We start from the raw sequence: 27,187 nt of genomic DNA on the forward strand, positions 1-27,187 counted from the left end.
ATACGATATACGAAATTTATCGTACTGCCGCCACATTGAAATGCAGCCCTATCGATCATTCATTTGTGCATAGTTATTTCTTACATTTTGTTGGTGTTTTATTAATTTTATTAAAAATATTATAATAGCTAAGATTCTTATATACTTCCATTTATAAACTATTACTAGCTGTGTACTTTTAAAGCTCCATTTTTTTTATTGTGAATATATTTGCAGCATGTTAGAGAAGTGCTTGGTAACTTAATAAGCTGGCAAGATATATATATGTATATCTTACAATTATAAAGCTTATTTTAATAATATTTAGTACATACCTAAAAACATTTGATTCAAATTTGATTTAAATCAAATTATTAATCGAACAGATTTTAGACAACAAATAGTGATTGCTGTTAATAACAGTGCAGCAAGATGTTAAGCTTTCGGATGCCAAAACATACATATAAAGAAGAAGCAAGAGACAAGTGAGCAATAGAATAGTCTAAGAAATAAATAAAGCCCAGCGAAATTGTGCATTGTACTTGAGTTCTTATTGCCACAGATGTAAACCGTAAAGCATACACACTCACACACACACACAATTGCACACTCTGTTCTTGCTCTTTTTAATTGCGGCAGTCGCAAATCAGTTTCACAAGAGAGAACTATGAAAAGTGGCGTTTATTAAACTGTAAAAACTACGGCAAGGATAAAAAACGCCAAAATGTGGATTCAACCAAAGGAATTGCTGCTGACCTCAGCATTTTGGTGAGTAAAAACGAAGATTTGATTCTTTTCGGATTCTGTACCGCCCCCCACTAGCGATTTTTTAGCAGCTGATTAATTAAAAGCCCCCCGCACACACACACACACGTACATAGTTCTGTAGGTGTGAGCATTTGTGCGTGTGTATGGGTGTCTTCGTTGCTTTTGTTATTGTTATTGCTGGTCGCACTAATGGCTGATAACTACTTGAGCAGAGTTCAAATCAGCCATCTCTGCACTGATTCCATAAGCAGCTGTGGAACAAAAGCACAAGCACGGCTTTAAATTTGCTTGTTCTGTCGCACAACTGTTTTTTGCTGCGTAAAAGCCCCCAACTCATACAGGCACACACACATGCACGCATACATATGCATGCAAACACACTCCAACAAAGCGCGCTCAGACACACACACACACACACATACGCATATGCATATGTACCGTTTTTGCTGCGTTCCCAATTCTGATTTCTTATTTTGCAGGACCACCGAAATGTATTCCAAGTATTTTGTGCTGCAGAAGCGACGTGGAACTGGCGAATCCCGTGGTTTTGGCTCCATGCTGGTGGGCACCATAGATAGCGTAATGAACACAAAGCCGGCGCCCTATCGAATACTTCATCAGACACCATCCTCTGAAGTTTCTTATGGTAGGTTGGCAATCATATAAAACCCACGTACAGTTATCAGCGCCATTTACGATACATGTATATAAAATGGGTACTGCGGGCAATGCGCGAGTGCATATCAACCATCAAATGAGTGCCCTATTGCTAGACTGAGTCATTCAATCAGCCTTAGGCGAAATCCATATTTAATTCGTCAATGTGTGTCGAAAGGGAATATTGACTTTTCACATTTGGAGTAAGATAAGGAAAAGACACTAAGTCAAGCAGCTAAGAATTTATTGGCACGGATCATTGAGTCGAATAAAAACAAGAACGATCGACGAAAGTAAAGAGGGAAAGACAAAGCTCCAAGAGAGCGATGAGAGAAGACGAAGTGTCTATCACCCTTCTATATGATTTATAAATACATGTACATATCTTACTTCAACCAATACCAAATACAGAATAGCAGAAGCAGCGGAATCCAATGACTAACCTACTCAGACTATGTGTCAGCCTACTAGATAACTATTCATACAAGTGTCTGTATGGTTTACTTAGCCAATATTATATTTTTAATTGATATGCACTCAAATTGTATTCTTATCGGTTTTCCAAAATAGAAATTGCCATTGGCATAACACAGGATGAGATCGTCAAGGACTGGGAATGGCTGCAAGCCAATCTATTTAGTGTGCTCAACGAAATGGAAAATGAGGATGAAGTGACTAACTTCACCATCTGTAAAATACAATCTCTGTTCACTCAAAACAATCAAGACGATACTGGTGAATCGCCAGACTTCAAGGTGAAGACTTCACAGTTTAGACAATTCTTTAAAATGCCCGAAGAAGAACGCTTGGTGAACTCGTACTCAGCCACGTACGTCTATTAACTAAAACTTTTATTTGTCAATTATAGTAAACAACAATTATTTCGATTGCAGCTATGTGAAGAATAAAATTCCACGACAGGGACAATTGTATATCTCCCTAAACCATGTTTGCTTCTACTCGTACATGTTGAGCCAGGAGATCAAGCGAATCATACGCTTTGCTGAGCTGGAGGACATTAGCCGCAGTGGCAATACGATCTATCTGAAGACTACCAACAACATGACCTATAATTTCACATTGCTTTTCAATTCGAGCGAGGCTCACGACCTCATTGAGCAGCTTAATAAAATGGCCATCCAGAAGTTAATACACGACCCGGAAAGTCCCGTTGTCGACCACGATCCATCGAATTATTCACGTTATGGTGCCAAAGCCTCTAAGAAGCCTGTTCTGTTACGTGATTTGACAGCACGCCAAAAATCTGAGGAATTTCGCGTTTACTTTCGTTTGCCACAGACAGAAATTATTGATGGCAAAATCAAAGCCGACATATGGACGCCGTACTCTAAACGATTTAATGCGGGCTATATTTACTTGTCACCGAATTTCTTTTGCTTTCGCAGCGATGTCAAGGATTTGGTTAGCGTCGTAATACCAATGAAAACTATTAAGGTATGGGTAATTTGATTAGCCTGCTTACATATATCACTTTAAATTACGTATATTTTATCACAGAGCGTTGAAAAGAAGGACGATGGCCACCAACGCTATGACAATCAAATTGTCATCTTTACATCGGAGAATGTGCCTTTTATGTTCGCCAAGATTATGGATCGCGAGGTGCTCATCTCAAAGATCACAGATCTGCTTTCGCGTATTCATGTGTAAGCTTTTATTGAATTGAATCGGCATTGTAATCTTTATAAATTCAATTTTGCAGACCCATCAGTCGCGAACGTGCCAAGTACGATATATCCTGGAGCAAGCAGACAGCTTTGCTCAACACATTTAAGACGCAGTTCAGCGCGGACATACAGAAGAAACAGGAACAAAAACTGGCACGTTGGGAGGATCATTTCCGTGACTTTGGACGTGGCATTGCAATGTTTCGCACCACAGATGTGATTAATTTAATTGTGGAGGGCATACCGGACAAACTGCGGCAGGAGATTTGGTTGATTTTCTCGGGCGCTATACACGACAAGGAAATGAATCCCGGCCTATACGAGGATCTGGTGGAGAAAGCCGCTTGTATTAAGGATTGTTTTGTGCATGACGAAATCGATAGGGACTTACCTCGATCGCTGCCCGAACATCCGGCATTCCAGTGCACAGATGGCATCGGTGCCTTGAGGCGTGTACTGCAAGCGTATGCACTGCGCAATCCACAGGTGGGCTACTGTCAGGCCATGAATATTGTTTCATCAGTATTTCTGCTGTTCTGTGATGAGGAGAATGCATTCTGGATGCTGGCCAGCTTGTGTGAGAATCTGCTGCCAGACTATTACAAGGACAAGGTTGTGGGCGCCCAGATCGACCAGGGCGTGCTAAATGAACTGGTGGAGACGCATCTATCGGATTTACATGAGCATTTGGAACGTCTTGGCGTTATCAAAATGATCTCCATCTCGTGGTTCCTTACCATATTCATAAGTGTGATCAGCTACGAAAGCTCGTTGCAAATATTGGACTGCTTCTTCTACGAGGGCGCCAAGATAATTTTCATGATCTCACTTCAAATCATTGAATGGAATCGTGACAAGCTTCTCAAGTGCCAGGACGATGGCGAGGCCATGCTGGTACTTCAAACCTATCTGGAAGGCATATACAATCCTGAATATCAAGTGCCACCGCCCACGGACAAGCGCAAACTTGACCGACCACAGACCCAAACGGTACAGACTCTCATCCACGAGGCATACACGAAATTTGGTGAGGAGCTGACGCAACAGCGCATCGAGGAACTGCGCAACAAGCATCGTCGCCTCACCGTACGTCAGTTCGACATTGACAACGAGAAGACGATTGTGAAGGCCCATGCGCAGAACGCTTACTTTAATGGCCAGGAGCTGCATATGCTGCTCACGATAATACGAGAAGAAAAGCTCAACCTCAAGTCTGTGCAACAGCAGCAGCAGAAGACGCAATGTCATATGAGTGAGGCGCCGCAGCTGCTGCCGCATCATACGTCGCCATCACGTAGTGGTGTCTGCGATATTATGCCCGGTGGTGGCAGTGGACGCCATGAAGCTTACTCTGTCAACTTTGAGGTTTTCCACACACTCTTCTCTGAGCTAACGCCGTGGCGCAAGTGCGTCAGCGTTGACATTTGCGAGAAACTGTTTAGGGTAGGTCGTTAAAACACTATACGTATATTCGATTCAATCTAATCTACATCTTTTGACAGCTGACAGACAAAAAAGGCACTGGACAATTGGACTTTGGTCAGCTAATCAATGCCTTTGGCTTAGTCTGCTCCGCCAAGTGCATCGAAAAACTGAAGCTCCTCTTTGTATTGCATTTGCCACCGCTGCTCTCGAAGGCGGAAATAGAACGCACTCGACGTCCACGTCCGCGGATAAAGGACGATGCCGATGAGGCATTTGAAGCAGAGGATTTCTTTGAGTAATTAGATTTGCATTATTCTTTTGGGTTTACTGATTCAGTTCTGTTTTATAGTGAGGATGCCTCAGAATCCATTGAAGCTTTGCCGTCTCCATCGGATCACAACTTTGACGCCGATGACTATGCGCTGATTACCGCCACTCAGCATTTGCATAATTTGGCTGGAATCTCGGGCAACACGTTCATGGACTTGTCCCGGACAACACCGAATCTTTCACTCAATTCGAATGCGTCATCTCTGGCGCAGCGCAACTCGACATTTTATGTGGATCTGCCCGCTCCACTCCAGGGTACTGCAACACGCACAGATGCTGGGCAGGATGACGACAACGACATCGGCCTACACCAGCAGGGACGTTACGAATCGATTGACACTTTTTCGGATATTTCAGATCTGGGCGCGGCCCGTATAACACCGCCACAAACGTCGACGACAGCAGCAGCCGCTACAGCTTCAGACCAACTGCTACTGAACGTTGAGACTATATCGAATTTCTCTCAAATAAGCGATCTGGTCGCGGCCACTCGTCTAGATCGTGCCGATTCGAATGCAACGGATACACGCAGCTTGGGCAGCCTGGGCTACTTGCTGGATCAACCGGATGAGAGTGCCTCAGCAAGCGGAAAGCATAGACACATTCCGCACATGCGCAAGGAGAATTTCCAGCTGCTGTGGCGCAGTATCATAGAGATCATGGGTTGTGTTCAAGATGAAGAAATGCGATGTGCATGTAAGTGGGTAACCAACCGAAAGCAAATGCAGTTCTAATCCGTTTCCTTTGACAGACGAAAATCTCATTGAAATGGGCAACAGTAATATCAAGAAAGAGCCGAGCCTGGAGAGCTTCACGCAGCTAAACTTGGGTGGCAGTGGTGATGAGGTGACTAACAATTGTATATTAATGAGGTAGACAATTTTCAATTATCTTTATTTGTATTATCTCAGCAACCGGATAGCAATGGAAATCCTACAACACCCGCTGCAGAGCCCAGCAGCACAACGCGTCTTTTTGTCGCTCTAGAGGAAGAACTGCGTCAGGCAAAGGCAGAAGCAGCAGGAATGGCGACGACAACCAATAACAGTAGCGGCAGCGGCAGCAGCAGCGCGACAAACACCTCCGATGCCTGGCACATATCCATTAATCAGTTTATTGCCACTGCTCTCACTTGCGAATGCGTCGTAAAAGCATTCCAAACGCATACAGAAATCGTGGAACAGATTGAGCAACTGCAGAAAAAGCGACGCAAGTGTTTGTCCACTAACTATAACTACTAAGTGTCCCCTATTGGAATCCCATATCCTGATAGAACCCAAGGTATTAGCCATAAAAAGAACCCCCCTCATAGAACTGTGCAATGCGGCTTCAGCTTTTTAACCGTGTCCCGTTTTATAAATTATATATATAAATATATATTTCTATCTATATATATATTATATATATATATGTTATGCGTAAATTATCCCAATTAGTTAAGCCAATTGTTTGTGAATATAGTTCGATTATACCTATTATACATAAAAAGATAAATTGTGAATTATGTTGTGTCCGTGAGACAAAATTTATTTCAATATATGCACAGATATACAAAAATGTATAAATATGTACTCGTATATATACAAATTACACTATTGCTCCATTGCCTCGTCGTCGAGTTGTTTCGAATTACGATGAGCTTCCGTCAAGTGCTCCTGTCGCGAATGCTCAGCGCTGCGCACAAGACACTCCTCATAATTCCACTTGGGGAAGACGCGCTTATAGAGATACATGAATGCTGTGTCGTAGGAACGCAGCTGGCTATCGAAATAACACTTCATGTGGCCGTGCGCGCCCAGCGACTCCTTGATGTGACCCAGTCGACCGCATTTTGTGCGTAGTTTGACGGGCTTGAAGTACTCCACGTCCTCCTTGTAGAAGAACATGTAGCGTATGGTGGCCGATTTGCGATTAATGCGCATCGGATGACCACTAAGCACCACTCGCTTCAGCACTATGCGATCCGGATTGCAAGAGAGCAGACGGCCACGGGCAACCAATGCCAAAGAGGAATCTGGATTCACCTTGAAAGCGAGCACAGCGGCAGGAGGGAACTGTATGGGAGCATAGAAGGTGGCGCACACGGTCTCGTATGGGCGGAAGAAACGCTCAAACTGCGGGAGAACATAAGTCAGCTAATATTTGAGATAAAGCATGATCACTGGACGCACCTTGTGTTTGTCGCCATTTGTGTGCTGACTGTAAATGGGATTGACAACAAAGCGACGATAGCCACACTGGATAATTAGTTGCTCCTTGGACTTTAGAGGCACCTCGGAGTCGGGAATACGTTGCAGCACAACATTCATGACACACATCTGGTGCTCATGTGGTAGCAATCCATAAACAATGACATTATCCGAGAGGTGAGCAGATCGGAATGCACTCCAGCGACTGGCGGGCACATTGATGACATGCAGCGTGATGTACAATCCCGGCTGGAGTATAAAGTAAAAAAAAATTAATACTCTAACAAATAATATTCATTTCACTCTCTCACCATAATGCCCTCAAATTCTTTGGCCTCTGCCAAAATGCGGCGCTTGGTGCGATCGAAATTCTTGAACTGATAGATGCGTGCATAGTCGCTGGGCAGATTCTCTTTGGGATCCCAGGGCGATGTGCGGAACGATTCCAAGCCGCGATACTTCTGGAAGCGTTCGTGGGCGGGCACATCAAGAGGCGTGTCGATTTCGTCGGGCCACAACTGATCGGTGCGAGCCAGTTGTAGTTTCTTTAATGTCTCCCGCTCTTCCTGAAAATCCATTTGCTGATCGTACTTTTCGTCGTTGACAGCTGCCTCTGAGGTAATCGAAAGAGAGTCCAAATACTCTTCTGTGTCTGAATCACGTTTTTCGCACTCGTCCTCAAAAGACTTGTTATCACAGGACATAAAGTCCTCGTCTTCTTCTTCTCCGCTCATGTCTTCATCCGCATCGTCGTCTTCATCATCCTGGCCTTCCACTTCCTCCACATCAGGTATCCAGGCAGCTTGGTACTCGCTGTAACCTTTGGGCACACGTTTGATTAACTTTGTCTTCTTGGTTTCCTTTTGTGCTGCCTCGATTTCCTCTTCTGTTGGCCATGTTTGCTCCGCATCCATGGGGTCGGGTATATTCTCGGACTGCAGCGATGTTTGTTTAGCTGGATCGCTACGATCGAGCAGACGTACTTCAGCCGACTCACCGTCGCGGCTCTTGTCAAGCTTATAAGGATCGGGTGGCGCATCGACCTGGCCAAGCTGAAAGTCGCCCAGACCTGGTATATGCACCAGGCCATTAACATTCAGCGATTGGCCTCGTAGATAGCCTGTCACTTTCAGAGTGCCCATTTCTCCATTTGGAACATATTCTACTATGTCACCAAACAAATTCGGCCGGTTATTAACGTTGTGTAGCACGCGTTTCTTCTGTCCACCGATGCGACGCATAACATTCAGTCCTTCGGCGGAGGTGTCCAGCTGCATGATCTTCTCCTCTGGCAGCAACTTGCTTATAAATTTCTGTGCCGCCTGTTTTGCAGAATTGCGATGTTTTGGATTAATAGATTCCAGATCCATTAGGGCCACAATTGGCGTCGGTATGCCTTGAGCTGATATCATATTAAATATGCGCTGTCCCCAGCGATCGAAGATTTCATCGTCACCAAAAGCCGCCGATGTCAGCATTAGCGTGGTATCGCACACCTTCAGATAGTCCAGAACAATGAGTTCATTGCCTCGCCCAGCAGGAGGCATGACAAAGGCGAAGCGCTGCTTAAAACGCGGCAGATTTATGTAAACAACACCACTGGGTGACTTCTCTACAACGATTTCACTGTCGCAGCTCTGGAGTATAGCAATTGCCGAGTTGGCATCGATTTGCTCATGCATAGGCAGCACACACACCAGGAATGGTGCCGTGTTTTGTCCACCCAATTTACGCTTCTGTTGCAGAACCTCATCGCGCTTGTTTTTGCGTAGCTGATTCATTTGGTTGCGTCGTTGCTCCTTGCGCTGCTGCAGCTTATGCTTATGCGAGATGGCCTTAAGACCAACTTTGCCTGAAGTAAACAAAAAATTCTAAGTATCATGTTCCACTGCACTTGTTGAGGTACTCCTACCTTTGAGGGCATTGTCGATGGCGCCTTTAGAGCGATGACGTCCGGTTTTGTGGGCTTTATTTGTTTGCTTCAGCGGCCCAGGCCGATGAAACGCATGATCCGCCATAATTGGCTAGTTTACTACACGAATTTAACAATAAAATACCTTTAATTCCTAAGCCGTTTTATTTCCGAGCTAAGCACATGTTTTACCACATTTATCGGCTACGACTTATCGGTAATCAATTCTAAACAGTGTGGCCACACTAAAAACCCAATATTTTACAATGAATGACAGTGTTGGAAAATCAAAAACCAGATAGCCAGAGAAATGCGCGCGTATTCAAACTCGAAATAAAACAAGTTTTTTAAACCACATTCAATGTAAATATGTATTTGTTGTTATGGTATATTTGTAGTACATTACATATGTATGCATGCAAGCAAGCTTCTTGCTTAAATATAACGCTGTTAATTTATATGTAGTTTACTTTCATTTTATATGATATAAAGTTTGCGTTGGTATTCCGAATGCATCCGTAGTTGAGTAGTTGTAGTGATTAACTGTATATATGTATTGCATATAGAACATGCCAAACTTTACATAGAGGTTTAGCTAACTTAATTGCATAGAGTATTTGATAGTTTAATTTCTCTTGTTTTTGTTTCTTTTCATTGGTGTAAATAATTTAAAATAGTTGTAGTTATTAAACATTAAAGATCTCCTTATCCCTTTCTCCCGTTTTCATTTATGTGTGAGGTTTTTAAAACTTAACGGTAGGCATAACACTTAACGATACATAATAAAACAGAAGTCTCAATAAATACAATTAATAGTTTTTGTTAAGGTAAATTGAGTGATTGTTTCTCATTAATTGGGCTTGGTTCAATCTAGATTGGTTGCTTCTGGGCAATGCCTTTATATAATATATGTGTATAAGCTAACGCCTATATTTAAATTTGTGTGGCAAATGCTCGGTTCGCACATATTCTTTTCAGCCACTAACAGCTTACAGCGCGGTTATAATAAATACAAATTATCGACGACGCGACGTGCTGGACAAATATCAATGATGCATGATTTTGCTGCACTTTGCGTTATTTGGTTTTGTTCGTTTCCTGCAAGGACTTTTCTATTATCCTTGCCAAAAAATAAAGTATGTACTTGTTTGTATATAGATATATCTGTATATGTATTCATGTATATATATTATCCAATATTTAAGCTATCCAATGCCAACTTATATAATTCCGATCCCCTCTCTACTTACATCCTCCTCATACATCAATTTACATGCAAACACTATCCCGTTAGGATCTCCCTAAACTGTTTGCCTCACGCGTGCCCTATGAATAACCAATTATTAGATTTTTTTTTCTTTTCTGTCGATTTGGCATTATTCATTCAATTTCTCTTTTTTTTTGGGGTTTTGCAAAGTTTTTCTTTTTGTACAAATTTGCGCTTTGTTTTGTGAGCTCTTTTTGTGGGTTTTGTGCAAAGTTTTCATTGTGCTGGAAGAGAAACAATTTACATGTTCCTGCATTGAGCACAAACAGACCGAGCCTTTGTATTGTCACGCACAAAATCATGCACATTGAATTTTCCATCATCGCCATGCTCGTAGCCGCGACTCTTCAGCTGCCTGTGGAGAGAGAGAGGTGAAACGAGTCGAATTGTGTATTAGTACATCGATTATTGAAAGGAAAAGTGGGAGAACAAATAAATTTATAAATGAAACCGAACGATATTAAAGACATATGGAGAACAACTTTGGAGCTAGTTAATTGCTACTAACCTGGCCACCGCTGTGAATGCCAGCTCCACATTGAGTCCGGTCTTGGCGGATGTCTCCATGAATGGTACATCGTGCTCACGTCCAAGTCGCTCGCCATCCTCGCGCTTCACCTGCCGCTCGCTGCTGCTGCAATCGGCCTTGTTGCCTGTGTGCGGATCAGAAGGGCGGCCAAAGCAGGGCATTTGGCATGTGGAGTGCGACAAAAGTTGCAAAGTTTAAACTCGTAATTGAATTAAGTGACCAGCAGTTGGCAGCAACTGCAGCTTCAGCTGCTAAAAGCTGCCTTTAATCAAATCTATTTTGTGTTGCTCGCCGGCAAAGTGAATCTCACCTATTAAAACGATGACAACGTCCTCCTGCGCGTACTCGCGTATCTCGCCCAGCCAGGCGCGTATGTTGTCGTAGGTGGTCTTGTTGGTCACATCGTACAGCAGCAGCAGCGCTGCAGCCACCGGAAATTAACAAAGAAAATAATGGGAAATCGCATCAGAGGCCCAAAACTCAATTGCAACAGCTGTTGCACTCACCGTGGGCATCGCGATAATAGGCGTGGGTTACGCTGCGAAAACGCTCCTGTCCGGCCGTATCCCAGATCTGTAGCTTAACGCGCGTGCCATCGACAACGACCACCTTGTTCTGCAATCGAGTTATGCGGCAGTTGTTATGTAAAAGGAATTTGTTAATGCCATCAAAATGACATTGTGATGCGAAATGCAATTAATTTACAAAATGTGCATGCCAAAGAGAACGCCAAATGTAAGAGATATATATTTATAAAACTCTAAAGGAAGAATGAGAGAGAGAGAGAGAGGGAGAGATGGGGGCAGATGGACCTGCGTATACTTAATTAAGTGGGTTCGGGGGCAAGTGGAAACCTTTTGAGGTGCAAAAATTACACGAATACACGTACAGTTAACATGCAGATTCAGCATCATTATTGACTTCAATGCAGAGGGCAAGCACCAGCACTAATCAGTGGCTACTCAGACAGTCAGTCAATATGGCATACAATAAAAGCGAGCAATAAGACAAACATCATCAAGATATGTATATGTCTATATATATATGTGTGTGTGTGTGTGTGTGTGGATGACAGCCACACTGACTTGCTTTCATTGTATGAAATACATATATAAAAAAATAGAAAAAAAACATATCAAAAAGAAAGCAAGAAAAAATCGAAAGCAAACATCAAATTTCTAGCTAAGTAAACAAAAAGTCAATGTACTGAGCCAACATTGAATATAATTTACTGTGAAATTCATTTAGTGAAGCACAGTGGAAACGGTCTACATAAATAATGAATATTTCAATGATGTATTCAAGGCAAAATGAAAACTGAATACAAAAGTACGTACATACATATCACATAAGGCTGTGCGTATTGCATATCCCCAGGCTTGGCGCGTATTAAATTCACGAGTTCAAAGATAATGTTCGAACAAGAAAAAATACTAAAAAAAAACACTAAACAGTCGCAAGTTTTAATGTGACCCAATTATATATTTATTACACAAAATTAGCATACAAAATAAATTATTAAAACTAAACGTTTCTGTTGCATTATACATTAAATATGTTATTTGTTTTCTCTCTATTTAATGCAACATTTATTTGCTCTAGTTTGTCTTTTCATAAAATTTATTCAATTTCATTTCATTGCAACCTTCAATCGGTCGTCAAGACAACAAAAATCATTAAAAAAACGAGATGCGCGCATTGATGCTACGGAATTTGACGGCGCAAAAGTTGAAAGGCAAAAATAGCCGCACGTGTCCATACAATGAGCTGGCGATTGTCCAAAGGACATTTATATTGCTAATGGCAGACATGGCGAATACTTGTAGTATTATTGTGCTTTAATAAATTTATGTGCCATGTGAGCCCTGGGCAATTTTCACGATAATAAAACCTCTAGAAGTTGAAACAAAAACCTCACAATAATAAGCATAATAAAAGCAACAACATCAACTTAAATACGAGTAACAACAAGTGTACAACACAGAGGGGGACAGACAGGCTGCGAGGACACAAACACACACAGACACACACAGACACACGCATACACACACACACAGACAGACACACAACCATCAACAAGTCCTTTTCAAGTTCATATGCTTTTGAAATAAATAGCCCCCGAAGAACTTTTGCCGCAGCAACGCCGGCAAACTTGGAGGCACAGAGCTCCACAGAGCTGCTGGGCGGAGGACGGTGCTGGGTAGGTGAGCGGGGGTAAGGGGTTGGGGGCAGCTTGAACACGAGCTAAGCTGGCGGGAAAATATTTTACTAAAGAGAAACGCCACAGCAGCTGAAGAACATGAAAACCGCAAAACAAACAGACAAAGCACTGCACAAACACACACACACACACACACACACATACAGACAGAATCAAGTATAAGCAATAGCCGACATTTGGATGACCTGTAATATATACAATATGTAGCTGCGCACAGGATACAGATACAGTTAACACATAGCTGGATAAACAACAACGATTATAGGGAATAACAGTTAGCAGTCGCTGGCAGCAGCTGCGGTTTGTTTGGATTGGACAGGCACAGTGAAAGGAAGAAAAGGTGTAAAGAGGGTAAGAAGAAGTTAGATAAACTTGCACACACACATACACACACAGTCACACAGACAACAAAGATGAAGAAAAAGTTAATGTGTAAGCAGGTGAAAATTGTATTCAAAGCCTTGACAACTGTTGACAGCGTACAGACAGGCACAACAGTTGGCAAACGGAATGGGGTGTACAGATAGAGAGAAAGAGAAAGAGAGATAGACAGACAGAGAGAGAGAGAGAATGAAAACGAGACAGTTAGAGACACACAACAATTAGTAACAACAATAAACACAACAGTAACACACACAGAAAAAGAGAGTGTGAGAGTGAGAGAGAGAGAACGAGAGAAATCGCTTACCCTAAAATCAATGCCAACTGTGCTCAGAAAATAGCTGGGCACATAGCGACCATCGCGAAATCGAATCAAAAGCGACGTTTTGCCCACTCCCGAGTCGCCCAGCATTATGACCTGGCCAACAACAACAAGCATGTGTGAGCGTGAGTGTGAGTGTGTGTGTGTGGATGAGTGTAAAATGAAGAAAAATACATTGAGCATTATACAAAAATAATTTATGTGTGCATGTATGTAACATATGCCCGGCCAACATTATGTAGCCCTACACATCTATGTATGTATGTGTTTAATAAGCTTCAAAAGGAAACCCCAAAAATAAAATAAAAGCAGCAGACAGCCGACTTGCTCTGCGGCTGCTGTTGATTTAGCTGACTGCTCTCGCCTAAATTGGTTGCTACCCAGCAGCAGCAGCAGCAGCAGCAGCAGCAGCAGCATCAGCAAGCAATTAAAACTTAACTCCAGTGCTATATCAACATGCTACGCTGGAGATTCCACGAAACAGAAGCTGCAATGAGCATCTCTGGTCTGGCATGGCAGCTGCTTGATTTATAAAATATGCTCCAAATTTAAATAATGCTTAGAGAATAAAGTTGAAACGTTTAGAGCTACGTAAATGTGTATGTAAATGCGAAACATTTATGTTAATTAAAGCCAAGTTCATGTTAATCACAATCTTTTGGAAATTTCTAATGTATATTAACTATTAAACCCGACATTAAAGCACTTGAGAGCGCGCCAGAGCTCCTGCCTCTGTTTACTGAAGCGTTCAAGTTCATAAAAATAATAGCGACCTCTTTCTGCCGACATTCAGAGTCTGTTCTGTTTTTTGCTGTAATGCACAGTTATTAAAAACAGCTTAGCCTCAGCGAGGAACAAGAGAAATGGTATGCTTGGGGCCATGGAGCAGATATTTGAAACGTTTCTTATGCATGCTATATGCACAATCCAGTTTGCCCTAGAACTGAAAATTGCTTTGCTATTTAAATAGGCTCTCAGTTCGTAATTAACAGCATCGGGAATATGCGCTGCCTTTGACCTCAGCAAATAAACCAACTAATTTGCGTATTTTACGCAAAACTTAATCATTTGACGGCGCACACACAAACGCACACACGGCGTATACGCAACGCAGCTCGTATAACTTATGCAAATGTTAGCGCTGAGCGAGAAGTTTGTTTGCCAGCTGAAAAAACTTGGCCAAACAGAGGCAGCAAAGCCAAATACACATATGTATGTATGTAGTAGGTAGTATATATTATTTTTAGTTTTTAATTTAACTAGAAGCAGTAATAGAATATTTTAGCTGTGATTATATTTCTTACTAGAAACTCCATTTATTTCCGGGAATCTTGCTCGCAATCGAAATTGCAGTGAAGTCGCTTTTGAGTGCATTTAAGCTGCGCATTAACTTTTGTTTCTTGTGCTTTTATTGTTTCATATTTATTGTTATTATTTCTTGCCTTTTTTATGCCTGCTGCGCAGCTGGGCGAGACAGCGCTCGCAGCCGTTGCCGGACCATTTGTCGTAATTCTAGCGAATTGCGCTAATGAAAAGCATAAAGCAAAACTGTTTTTGCAGCGGAATAGCCGCCATTTATTGTATTGCCGTTGACAGGACACACTGAAGGACGCGCGCACGAGCTGCGGCCCAGCGACAACAGAATTTAGTTAGCACTGCGTTTCATTGTTGCCTTTGCAGAGAGCAACAGGGTCTATTGTTTAATTTTCCTCCTTTTAGCATTTGATGACTTTATTTTTGAGCTGCTTATGTAAATGGCATTGTAAATCAGGAATGTCGTAAAATCGTACGAATAATGCGACTGCAAATAACACGCGGCGAAGTCGTTAAAGGCGCAGAAGTCAGTCAGGCACACGGGCAAACAGAGAGACAGTCAGACAGTCGGACAAGCGGACAGATAATCAGTCAGACTGAGCTGCACGTAAATCAATTTGCGGCTCAGGTCCTGATAAAGAGCCTTGCTTGGGGGGATTTGGCAGCCTGTTTAGCCGCTTATAAATACTTATAAATTTCGGGAATTTCGTTTGCTGTCGTCCTTTTTGTAATGCAAATTGTCAAAGTCAACAGGCTTTTGGTTTTGAGCACTTAAGGCTCATGTCGGCTGCGGGTGAACGTGTCGTTGTGTTTAGTGTGTGTATTGTGTGTGTGTGTGTGTCTCATTGTCACCTTGCCCATGATATCGAAATCCTCATCCTCGTCCTGCCCAGGTGTCGAGGAAATCATGCGTATGAGCGCGCGTCCAGCTGATTTGCAGAGCGTGGCACCGGCGCCATCGCTGCCAGGAGCAGCAGGAGCCGCACCAGCTTCTGCCCCAGCACCAGAGCCAGCACCACCACCTCCACCTCCTCCAGTATCCAGGAGCGGCTGCTGCTCGGCAGCTGCGTTGATTCGCATGCTGCTTAGAAATCTGCTGCTGAAACCATTTCCACTCGACTGCGGCTGAGCCTGCGACGACGTCTGCTGCTGCTGCTGTTGTTGTTGCTGCTGCTGCTGCTGCTGCTGTTGCTGCTGGAGATGATCGCGATAGAGTTGCGATGGGCTCATGTACTCGGGCAGCAGCGGCTGCTGGGACAGCGACTGCTGGCGCTGATGCACAATGACGCTGGGCCGACGCTTGGGATAGCCATCGTCATCCGAATCGTCCGAGGCGATGCCGTTGATCTTGTCCAGGGTCTTGGGCGGCAGCTGGCCAGGTGTAATGTGCTGCCAGGTGGGCTTCACCAGCGACTCGCGGCGCGTGGGCGAGGCGTTGCTCACACTTGTGACCAGCGATGGCTTGCGAGTTGCTCCAGTGCTGGTGCCAGCGATGGAGTCGCTGCGATAGCGCGTTTGCTGACGTCGCATCTTTGAAACCGCTCGAATATACCGCTTTCAATCCGCAAGACAATCAAAATTCTCTGCTATATAAAGGTGCAAATGCAAATTGGCTTAATTCAATTTCAAACACGCCAGCGTACGCAATAAATCAATAAACTAACTGCTACCCCTCATCATCAACATCATCATAATCATCGTCATCATAATCCGAGCCCATAATGACGCACAGCCCACAAAAGCAAACCCACCACAGCAATAGCTCACTCAGTCCCCGGACCCAGCTTCAACTCGACAGCTCGACTCGCATTCGTAAATCGAAATCGGGTTGTCAACTTTGCTGAGGCAGCGCATAAGGCAAAAGACAAAACTTTTGCCCTAAAAAACTCATTAAAAATCATAAACAAAAAATAAAAGTAAAAACAGCAAAGTTCAAAGTATACGAATAACAACAAGAACAACAAATAATAGAGCTCTATATATAGTCCAGGGTAATCATAATACAGTCGCTGAAAATTTAATAAACTTCGTCAGTTATAATTTACTTTGGCCAGTTGAGCAAAGGCAAATTAAAATTCAGAACTCAGCAGCAGGCGGAACTTTAAAAAGAGCCAAAAGGCAGTTAGAGGCGGGCACAGCGGGCACATTGGGTACTGTATGTGTAGGTAGACAGGTCCACAGGTGCAAATTGAATGTAATTGGCTTGCCAACAACAGGGTCGCAAGGCAGGACGAAAACCGAAACCGCGCAAGGTTAGCTTTCCCCGAGGGCCACAAATGTTGCTGCTATTGTCGTTGACACTCACACACGCACACGCACACGCACACAGCTGTGCGCTTGCTGTGTGAGCTGGCCGAATAGCCGGATTATAGTCCGGGAGTTAGGTGGACCAGCGTCGCTAAATCAACAGTTGGCAAGCAGCAACCACAAAAGCCAACAAACACACGCCTCAGCGCAGCATTTTGGATAATAAGTGGGAATTGAAAAGGCTTCAGCGAGAGCGGCGCAACCACGTGATTAGCCCACATGCCTATTTACGCAACTGTTTTACAATTTTCACTTGCCATTAGCAAAAGTTATGTGTGTGCGGTAAAAGCCTGCTCAAACACGTTATCTGACCCAAAAAAAAAACTTTTCAAAATGAATAAAGTATAAAATTTAAATGCAAATTTGAATGCAGGACATGGAAAATCTAGTTAGTTTTGGTGAAAGCATAGAGATGCTTTAGGAAGCCCCACAAGTTGAAAGTTTCTGTGATTTTCCATACGAAACCTGATCATTGCCTGGAACTGTCCATTTCAATGTCATGCAAGCAGAACATTCTCATTTAAATTGTATATATTCTATATATTTTATGCTCGTTTGTGAAGCTAAAATCAATAATAAAAACAATTTTGCGTTTGTTGCAGCTGATGAAAGTTTTCTGCAAAGCGAAATATTTGCATAGACATTTGTTCGACAAAGTTTGCTGTTTTTTTTGTTTCTTGTTTTTTGCTTTATTTAACGTCTGTCAAACAGGAGGATAATAGGATTGTCAATACTACATAATGCTGGTGCGCATATAGTTTCACAATTTCACAAGAAACCAAGCGACGAGAGCGACAGCGCTGCAGACAGAGGCAAACAGTTGATTGACACGGCGGCGCTGTGTGCGAATTCTGCTGCCAATTCACCTTTGCCCGGGCACACTTGAATGTCTTAAGCGTTGCCATTAAAAAAGAAAGAAAACATTCTTTTTATACACAAACATATTTATGCGAAGCTTGAATAGCAGCCAGCCGGGCGAAACTTATTTCGTACTGTCTGGAGTGCCGCTGTCTGTGTGTAATTGGGCCCAAGTCCCAGTTACAGCTGCTGGGCGCCACAGCAGCTCTTTAAATAAAGTTCATCGCCTGTCCGCACGTGCCCCGACTTGACTACGCTCGAGGACCCGGCGAACTGCGGCCCAGAAATTGCAGCGAGAGGCTCAGGGCCAACGTACCCGGGGCTTAAACTGTAAGCCGATATCACTCGAAGCCAAAGGACTCCACTCCATAAACTAAAGAGCAGCAAAAAGTGTGCATTACACGACAATTAGAGCGCAGTGTGAGCGGCCCCAAGGGCGCCTAAGTGAAAATAAATTGCGAATATTTGGCGAAAGTAAATGTCAATAGATCAGCAAATTCCCGTCTCAAATATTTCCTATCATATTCATGCTAGTTTATGTCATCTGCCCTCGACGTATCAAATATCAAATTTATTATTTTCAGTCGCATCCTTTTCGAGAGTGCGACCTTTTCGGCCATCTGTCGCAACCTTTTCCCTTCGCTGGGTCACCTTTTTTTTTGCGCAGTGTATCGACCCATAAAAATGACCTTATCGTATTAGTGCAGCATAAAATGATATATAATCAACTTTACATTGGCAATCTGGATGCTGTGATAAGAAAACTTTTTAATTGGGTTGTCATCGCAACGAGCTGGCTCCAACTGGAAAATTGTCAGCGACAATGGAGCTGCGCGACGCCTGAATGAATCGAGGAACAGCATTTCAGTCGGCGCGTAATTACATCAATCTGAAGCAGAAGCAGAAATGAACCCTCCATTCACGACCGATTGAGCATGTTTCGTAAAGCCTACGCAGCATTAGCGCAGACTCTACCTACGTCAAAGGCTGGCTACTTACGGGGAATGTCGTCTATGCCTCTCGAAAGTACACGGTTTCAATACACGACGAGACACACATTCAATCATGCGTTCAATCGGGCGGCTAAAAGTGGGCAGCGAAGAGGCGCGGCTGGCAGCTGGCAGCTGGCAGCTGGAGGCAGACAATGGCTTTCTGATTGCATGGACGGCTTTAAGGAAATGGCCAAAACACACACACACAACTCAAACGGGCCGTATGTGGGCGTGTGTGTGAGTGGGCGTTCCAGTATATTTTAACAGGAAACTGGCGAGCCAATGCTGGGCAACCGAATGGACAGCTTTACATTGATGTGCGGCTGCCGTAAAACGTTTTATGATGGCATTTGTGATGAAAGCCACTCAACAGCTAGTTGCAGCGGCAGGACTACAAGAGGACTACACGACAGCATGCTATGATGCGGAGCACAGTGATAACAATAACAGCAACAACCACTGGCAATACCAACAGCAAAGATTTGCGATAGTAATCGGCTTAAATTGCATTTCCGTAAAAACTTTCGCAATGGAAAATTGTCGCAACTGAAGCAGTTTCCATGGAATCCCTAGGCTCCTGCCTGGAATTTGAAAAGTGGTTTTCAATTAAGCCAGCCTTGAACTAGAGCTACCTGCAGACAATGCAAGTGACCACACGGAATAGAAATTGACTTTCGATTATTGAATGCACAACAGGCGTATAATTAATACGCACTTGAGCAAGATGAATGCGCCCGAGGACAGTTGCAAAACGAGCAAACGAACGAGCTGTCGATGCGTACGACAGTACCGACAACAACAACAACAACAACAACATCACATTCGCAGTCAATTGCAAAGAGACTGCATTAACAGGCTATAAATAAGAAAGTACGAATAATCGGATTTCTAGTGAAATATACATATGTGGAATCAATGTATAGAGTATATATGAAATATAAGTGCTCGCATTAAATCAAATTATTTGTATGCGCTATGAAGTAAATGTATGCTTGAGTTTTGCATGATTCAATTGATGTAGGTAAATTAAAGAAATAACTAATTTAATTATTTTTTTAGAGTATTTTCTTTACATTCAATCCAACATGTTCTAATAAATCAACTAGAATTCGAAGTGCTTCCAAAAACACTTTAAATATTGCACAAAACAAAATTGCAAAGTGAAGCAATAAGAATTTAATTAAGGCATATTTGCTAATATACACCCATACACTAACAAGCACACACGCACACACACAAACATTAATCAATTTTTATTAGTTGCCTTCCATAAATTGTTTTCATTTATTTTGAAGCGCGCAGACATCAAAAAGCCCAAACACACACAGACATGTTCACTATAATATACAGTCAGACACACACACATACACACACGACTCAAGCACACACAGACACACAGCATTGAGCAGCCGATAACTGAAAATGCTGCAAATTGCACCAAAGTCGCAGCGCGCTCAAAAGTATGCAACGAAATTTTTCAGCATTCAATGCCCCGTTTCTGTATGAAAGGAGCTGGGCTTGTGTGCGTGTGTGTGTGTGTGTGAGTCTTTGCGTTTGACAACACAATGTTGAAAGCGTTCTTTTTCACTTTACATCACTCAACGACAATGCCGTTTGAAAAACTGTGCACAGTAACTGAAATTTGAATGGATGCTGTGTGAGCAATTGCGCGACCGTCGACCAATCGAAGCGTCAAGAGCAGCGCACAAAACTAAACTGAGCACGCAGCCAGAATCATCGAAAGCAGCAGGCGGCAGCATCCAGCACCAAAGTCCTTCAGCTATTGGCCCGAATCGAGTTCGTGCAACTTCGGCTCGCACGGCAGCAGCAACAGCCCTGGCCTAGAAATGCGTACAGCCAATGTCGGGCACGCGCCAGAAGTGCGTCCAAAGGGACTGCTGGAGTGTGGCACGAATATGTGGACCAGGTGCCAGGGTTGAACCTTGGAAAAATATAACTGTTGCACTTGAACTTCATTGGCTTGATGGCCGACATGTTGTTGCTGCTGCGTTGCTTCGTTCTGCGAACTGTGAAAGTGAAAGCCGGCAACAGGTTGTGAATACAAAATGTGTTGCCTACTTGAGGGCGCACTCTAAAGCTTGCAGCTGGAATTAATGCACTTTAACGTTCAATTCGGAACTTTCTGCTGCAATTGAGCTAATTTTGTGTAAGTGGAATAAAATATATAATCAAATATATTTCATTTCCATTTATTTAAATACAAATTATAAAACGTAATTTAAATTTAAATGATTTCTTAATGATTATATCTACTACCCTTAAATATTTTCTTATACTTGTTAAATTGTTTGAAGAGAGCTTTATTATAATATTTTCGGTAAGCCTTCAAAGGAATCGCTGTTAGATCTGAGTCGTAATCAGCTAATCAATCAAATTGTTTCGATACCTTTTGCCATCGCTAATGCGTGACGTGTCGTAAATATTATGAAGTGCGCATTCACACACACACACAGCCACATACACAATACATACACACCCACACACACATACTGGGATAGCCTAACGTGTCGCTTTTATGGAGTTTATTTTTATGCCATCGAAGCAACAAAATCAATGCGAATGCGCTGCTGAGATTTGTGTGCGATATAAATAGATATCAGCATGAAGTACATGAAAACGCCCCGCTACACAACAATATGTTGCTTACAAAACCCTTGCGGCTGCTGCTCAATTACAGTTACTCACGCACACACACACACACACACCCGCACTGACAGACACAGGCTTAAATGGGCGCGCACAGCAAAGCCACGAAATGGGATTATGAATCTATCTGTGTTTTTGAAAGCCTCAGGAACGTAAACTTTGGGCATGCACAGGTGAAGGGAGAAGGATGCACGGATGCGTTACTTAAATTTCATTAACTTACTCTCTCTCTCTCTCTGTCATTTGTTAGGACTTACCGTTAGTGCAATGCCAACGGTGGCAGAGAAGGAGCCCAAACGAAACTCGCCCGTATTGTATTTGACCAGAAAGGAGGTTTTGCCCACGCCAGAGTCACCCAGGAGGATCGTCTTGTGATTGATGGTGTCGTCGAAGGGTTGCTGATGGGCTGGTGGCGCTGTCTGATGCATGTCCACCTCGTCGTAGCGATACGAGCGCCAGCCATCATCGTAATCATCCTCCAGCTCGTAGTCCGCATTGCCGTAGGCATACATCTGCATTGCTTCGCGGGATGGCCGATAGCCCGGATAGCCGGTGGCGGACCGCTGAACGGGTGCCATGATGGCATCATGGTCATGGTAATGATGGCTACTCGTCAGGCTCTGCTGGCTGCTGCTGTTGGTGTGATTGGTGTTGGGGTGGTGATGATGATGGTGCTGATGCTGCGACACAGGCGCTGCCACCGGATTATAACAGCCATCTCCAAAGGGGCGACGGCGCAGCTCCTCGATGCGTGCTTTGGTCGTTTCCGCATCCTCGAAAACATCGTCGCTCATGCTGCTCGCATCGTCCAGATGGGTTGTTGATGCTGTTGTTCCTGCAGGAGTTGTGGCGTTTGCCATGTTTAGGTTTGTGTCTTGGCTAATCAGAAGCAAAGCTGAGCTTTTAACCTTATATCCACACGAGGGCGTGCTTTTAGGCGCTCCCACGCGCAAGTTTACTCTTTCACTCTTTTTCGCTCTCTCTCTCCCTTTATTTCTTTGTTTTCCTCTGTGTCGCTCTCTTTATGACTTTGACATTTAGCGACGTCTGGCAGTCCGGTTTATGGCACGTTTTCTGAATGAATTTGATTTAGGGCCTTCTGCGGGGGCTGCAGTATGTGTGGCGGCTCTTTATTATTTATACATATATATAATGATATATGTATGTGTATATTTATATATATAATGTGTATATATAAGTATGTGTATATTTGCTCTAAACTTAATAAGTAACTTGGCTAAGCTTATCTATATTGAAATTCCCTAAACGTATATTCGTTAGTTTCTTTTCAATTGAACTTTGATTTTGTTTTTTTCCTTTGTTGGTTTTTTGGTGTTTTTGGTTGCTTGGTGTTTTAGTTAAAGCCACTAAGTAATTGTTAAGTACAAATTGTAACTAGCTAAACATATTGACTAGTTCATCTACGGGTTAAGCGCTAATTGGTGCTGGTTTTTTTTTTTTTTTTTTTTTCTTACTAGAATAATTACAATTAATATAAGAACAGTTTTTCCTTCTGTCTTCTCTGCTTGGTGTTTTGTTAAAGCTTTTTGTTGAATTAGTTTTTGTTTTTCTTAGTTTAGTCTTTCTCTTCAATTTTCAATTATAATTTGCTTCAGCGAAAATATTGCGTTTGATTCTTGGCATGTTTATTTTTTTTATTGGGTTTTCCTTTCGTTTCATTTGTTTTGTTATTTTGTTTGTTTGGTGTTTTTGGTATTTCACTATCACAGCGTAAATAAATATATCGTTAGTAGCCTTGCCTTCGTCGCCTGCTCCTCACTAATTAGATAGCCATGTTGAGCCCCCGGCCGCAGTTCGACATCCACTTCCACTTCCAGTTCATCCGATGCTGACGTCTTCATTTCCCTTTGTTATCTGTCAAACGTAATAAAGGCAATGGCATCCTGCGCCCCAGCGCCGCAGTTAGTGCCATTCATCGACCCAATCTATGACGACAAAGCAGGCCCAATTGACATGGGCAACAACAACGTATTTACTATAGGCTGCCGCAGCTCGACATCCTTTTTGGGTCATTGTGTGTGTGCGTGTGTCAACGTGTGCGCGTATGCATTTGGCTGTGTGCGTGTGTATGTGTGCCTTTCGTATGCGGCCTGTTTTCACATTTTCGATTTCCTTGCGTTTACTTGATTTGCGAATAACACACTACGAATATAAATTACTGCTCGTTTGTATCTGTATGCGGTGCTTTTGACAATCGCGTTATCACATTTTTATATATTAAGTTGTATAAAAATCATTTTGCACTCATACACTGTCACGCACACACTCAGACGTTGCAAATTTGATTTATTTTGTTCGCACTTGAAGCAGTGACACCAAGTCACATTAACATCATAATGCTGAATAGTTAGTTCATGGGCGGATTTTTATGCAGTTCGTGTGCGACCACACCTTACGATCCACACTTCAAACTCCACTCCTCTTCATCCACAACAACTTTCACACAACACTATCTGGTAGCCGTTGCCTGGTGGCGGACAGCCGATAACACGAGTGCCATTCAAGGTTTTATTTACTGTCAGTGATGCGGTCACATTGTTTGCAACCAGTGTAAATGTCAGTCGCAATTTGTTTTTAAAAGGTTTTGAGTTTGGAATTATTGCAAATTTAACAAAATTCGAGCAACAAAATCGTGAATTAAACGGAAAATCAAGTGCTACTAATTTATATTTCAAGAGAGGGACAAGAAAAGCCTCAAAATCGGTAAAGTGGACGGCAACACAATGGGCAGCTCGGACGATCGCGTCTATGCTGCCGAAAAAATCATCCAGAAGCGCGTTAGAAAGGTACGTTCTAGAAAATAAACAAAAATAATAATGCAACTGCAACGCATGCGAAAGACAAATGTGCGCAGCTCACAACTGCAAGGTCACATGTCCTTCGAAATTTCGAGCAGAGGCTCGCGTCGTCCATCTGCTGGCAGCTGCGCCAATGTCTCGTGCTGCCGCCGCTGCTTCTGCTGCAGCAGCAGCAGCAGCCTGTGGCAGTAGCAACCACCATTTACGCTGCGCGTGTGTGCATATGAGTGTGTGTGTGTTGTTGTTTTTGTTTTTACTCTGTGCTACATATCGGCATCGATGAAAAATCAATTAGTTCGTCTTACATTGTGTGTTTGGAACGCGCCAAATGTATGTTTCAGTGTGCGATCTGAAAATAGAAGAAATATAAATATATATTTCTCCTAAAATATGGATATTATATGGGAACATTTTTGATTGTTTATTTGAACACCTCATTTAATATACTTCTTTATATTTTTAGGGTGTTGTGGAGTACCGTGTCAAGTGGAAGGGCTGGAACCAACGCTACAACACATGGGAGCCAGAGGTAAACATTTTGGATCGCCGTCTAATTGACATCTATGAGCAAAGTAACAAATCCTCTGGCACGCCTTCGAAACGTGGCGCTGCGCTTAAAAAGGAAAAGAAAGAAAAGGAGCCAGATCCAGACCCAGAGTCTGAGGAGGATGAGTATACATTCACCGGCGACGATGTACCTGATACCAATCAGGCAACAACCTCGACAGCTGCCGCAATCAACGATGGTATTGATAAAAAGGAGAAGGATAAGAAACACCATCATCACCACCATCATCATCATCAGCAGCAGCACAACAGCAGCAACAACAACAACCAAAGTATCAAGTCCGAACGTATTAGTAATCGGCGATCTGAATCGCCGCTAACTCACCATCATCATCATCACGAGGCGAAGCGCCTGCGCATAGATCACAGCTCCTCATCGAATTGCAGCTCAACGCACAATGAGAATACGTTTGTACCGGAGGCAGACACCAATTCATCAAGCTCAGAAGATCAGCCACTTATGGGTACCAAGCGGAAGGCTGAGGTTCTCAAAGAATCGGGTAAAATTGGTGTTACTATTAAAACCTCACCAGATGGACCGGCAACCAAACCGCTCAGCTCGGCGCAGGAGCAACAACAGCAGAATTCAGCGGATGCGCCTGCACAGCTACACAAAACAGAGCCGCAAGGGACGCCGCACAGTGCTCAGACAGAAGGTGGTGAGTCTTCTGCGCCCGCCTATAATGAGGAGGAGGATGATGAGGGTCTAACGACTGCGGGGCCACCATCAGAGAACAATAATATACCTAAACTTTCTGGCGCCCTGGCTTTAAGTCAAAAGCCACCGGTTAGCCCGCTGTCACCGCGTGCATTGCCGCCCCGCTTCTGGCTGCCCTCCAAGTGTAAGATGTCGAATCGTGTGGTCATCACAGATGTTACTGTCAATCTGGAGACAGTCACCATACGAGAGTGCAAAACAGAGCGAGGATTCTTTCGTGAGCGCGACATGAAGGGTGATTCCTCGCCGGTGGCTTAAAACATCGCCTTGCTCCATATTCAATTGTAAATAGTTTTACATAGCAAGACAAACATCCATACTGAATGTTGAAAAGCATTTTCTTTTAAGAAACAACTTATTTATTGTATTTATTTATAGCCTAGACACTAGATTGTTGTTTTATTACAATGTTTAAAGAGCAGCTTCCAGGTGTTGCACAGCAACGAATGCTGAAATTTCATGTGAAACTGTTCAACATTCGCGTCTGCGCAACGTCTGTTGGTTCAGATAGTTGTATGTCTAGTAGTTTAGCAGAGTATATAACATTATATATATATATATTTATTTAACATATATGTATATTTTTCTATAACAACTTGAATCTGATAGAAACCAAAACACACTCATAATACGCAAGAAATCCATGCGAAACTAAAGCAATTGCTATTACGCTTGATATACACATTTACATTATACAAAAGCCTACCATTAATACACACATATATACATATATATATATGAATATATAGAGTTTATATAATATGTTAAGAATGTTACACAACAGCAGCTGCTTCAATATTTAAAAGTTTTATGTTTTTTTTAAACCATCTAATATTAGCGCTGACTGAATTGGAACAATTATATATGAAGAAAAACAAGAAATAATCATAATATCTAAGTTGATGCATGAGTATAGATTTTAGTATATTATTTTCTATATTTACATTATTTATTTTAAATATTTAGTTTTTAAGTTGGATTGTCTAAGAAATGTTGACTCTATCAGCTCTCAAATGTGCAGTGCACATCAAGTCCAGTCCAATATTGATTGGAGCTAATAGACTCGACAATTTTTCACATGGTTTACTATTCCTTTTAAATCGTTTTGTACATTTTTTTGATATATTTACTTTTAATAAACAACGCACAAAAGGAACAATTATCATTATTGATTTTTGTCCATTTTGAAACATATATTTTATAATTATGTGCGAAGTATTTATTGGCTAGTTTTTAGTTGCAGCGCTAATTCCATAAACAAAATCAAATAAAAAGAA

General features: G+C 42.6%; 4 protein-coding genes across 9 annotated transcripts; 2 read left to right on the plus strand and 2 right to left on the minus strand.

Moving 5' to 3' along the window:
- Nucleotides 1–298: 298 nt before the first annotated feature.
- Tbc1d8-9 (TBC1 domain family member 8/9) lies at nt 299–6,412 on the plus strand. Of its 2 annotated transcripts, XM_089259097.1 has the most exons (11): nt 299–747; nt 1,227–1,393; nt 1,975–2,233; nt 2,298–2,859; nt 2,923–3,071; nt 3,128–4,535; nt 4,595–4,812; nt 4,867–5,102; nt 5,205–5,543; nt 5,599–5,693; nt 5,759–6,412. In XM_089259097.1, the coding sequence occupies exons 1-11, from the start codon at nt 704–706 to the stop codon at nt 6,086–6,088; spliced, it is 3,807 nt and encodes a 1,268-aa protein (XP_089115223.1). In that variant the 5' UTR covers nt 299–703; the 3' UTR covers nt 6,089–6,412. The 2 variants fall into 2 exon arrangements, with proteins under 2 accessions (XP_089115223.1, XP_017957101.1); XM_018101612.3 differs by having other exon boundaries at nt 4,867–5,543.
- Nucleotides 6,349–9,167, minus strand: Tsr1 (Tsr1 ribosome assembly factor). Its single transcript, XM_018101613.3, has 4 exons — nt 8,949–9,167; nt 7,348–8,888; nt 7,019–7,285; nt 6,349–6,961 (listed from the first exon to the last, which is right to left on the minus strand). The coding sequence occupies exons 1-4, from the start codon at nt 9,052–9,054 to the stop codon at nt 6,440–6,442; spliced, it is 2,436 nt and encodes an 811-aa protein (XP_017957102.1). The 5' UTR covers nt 9,055–9,167; the 3' UTR covers nt 6,349–6,439.
- A 1,169-nt stretch (nt 9,168–10,336) lies between these two features.
- Rab26 (RAS oncogene family member Rab26) lies at nt 10,337–24,170 on the minus strand. Of its 5 annotated transcripts, none has more exons than XM_089259098.1 (7): nt 22,064–22,185; nt 15,835–16,563; nt 13,654–13,764; nt 11,251–11,359; nt 11,055–11,165; nt 10,724–10,868; nt 10,337–10,570 (listed from the first exon to the last, which is right to left on the minus strand). In XM_089259098.1, exons 2-7 carry the CDS (start codon nt 16,510–16,512, stop codon nt 10,456–10,458), a joined length of 1,269 nt encoding a protein of 422 aa, XP_089115224.1. In that variant the 5' UTR covers nt 16,513–16,563; nt 22,064–22,185; the 3' UTR covers nt 10,337–10,455. The 5 variants fall into 5 exon arrangements, with proteins under 5 accessions (XP_089115224.1, XP_030241802.1, XP_089115225.1 ...); XM_030385942.2 differs by lacking the exon at nt 22,064–22,185 and adding an exon at nt 20,733–21,284; XM_089259099.1 differs by lacking the exon at nt 15,835–16,563 and having other exon boundaries at nt 22,064–24,170.
- A 186-nt stretch (nt 24,171–24,356) lies between these two features.
- On the plus strand, nt 24,357–27,114 carry Pc (chromodomain protein polycomb). The gene is made up of 2 exons (XM_018101627.3): nt 24,357–24,613; nt 25,089–27,114. The coding sequence occupies exons 1-2, from the start codon at nt 24,551–24,553 to the stop codon at nt 26,166–26,168; spliced, it is 1,143 nt and encodes a 380-aa protein (XP_017957116.1). The 5' UTR covers nt 24,357–24,550; the 3' UTR covers nt 26,169–27,114.
- The last annotated feature ends 73 nt before the right edge of the window (nt 27,115–27,187 follow it).

The sequence above is a fragment of the Drosophila navojoa genome, chromosome 4 (assembly GCF_054131105.1).
Source record: "Drosophila navojoa isolate 15081-1374.11 chromosome 4, UAZ_NAV_1.0, whole genome shotgun sequence".
NCBI lineage: Eukaryota > Metazoa > Arthropoda > Insecta > Diptera > Drosophilidae > Drosophila > Drosophila navojoa.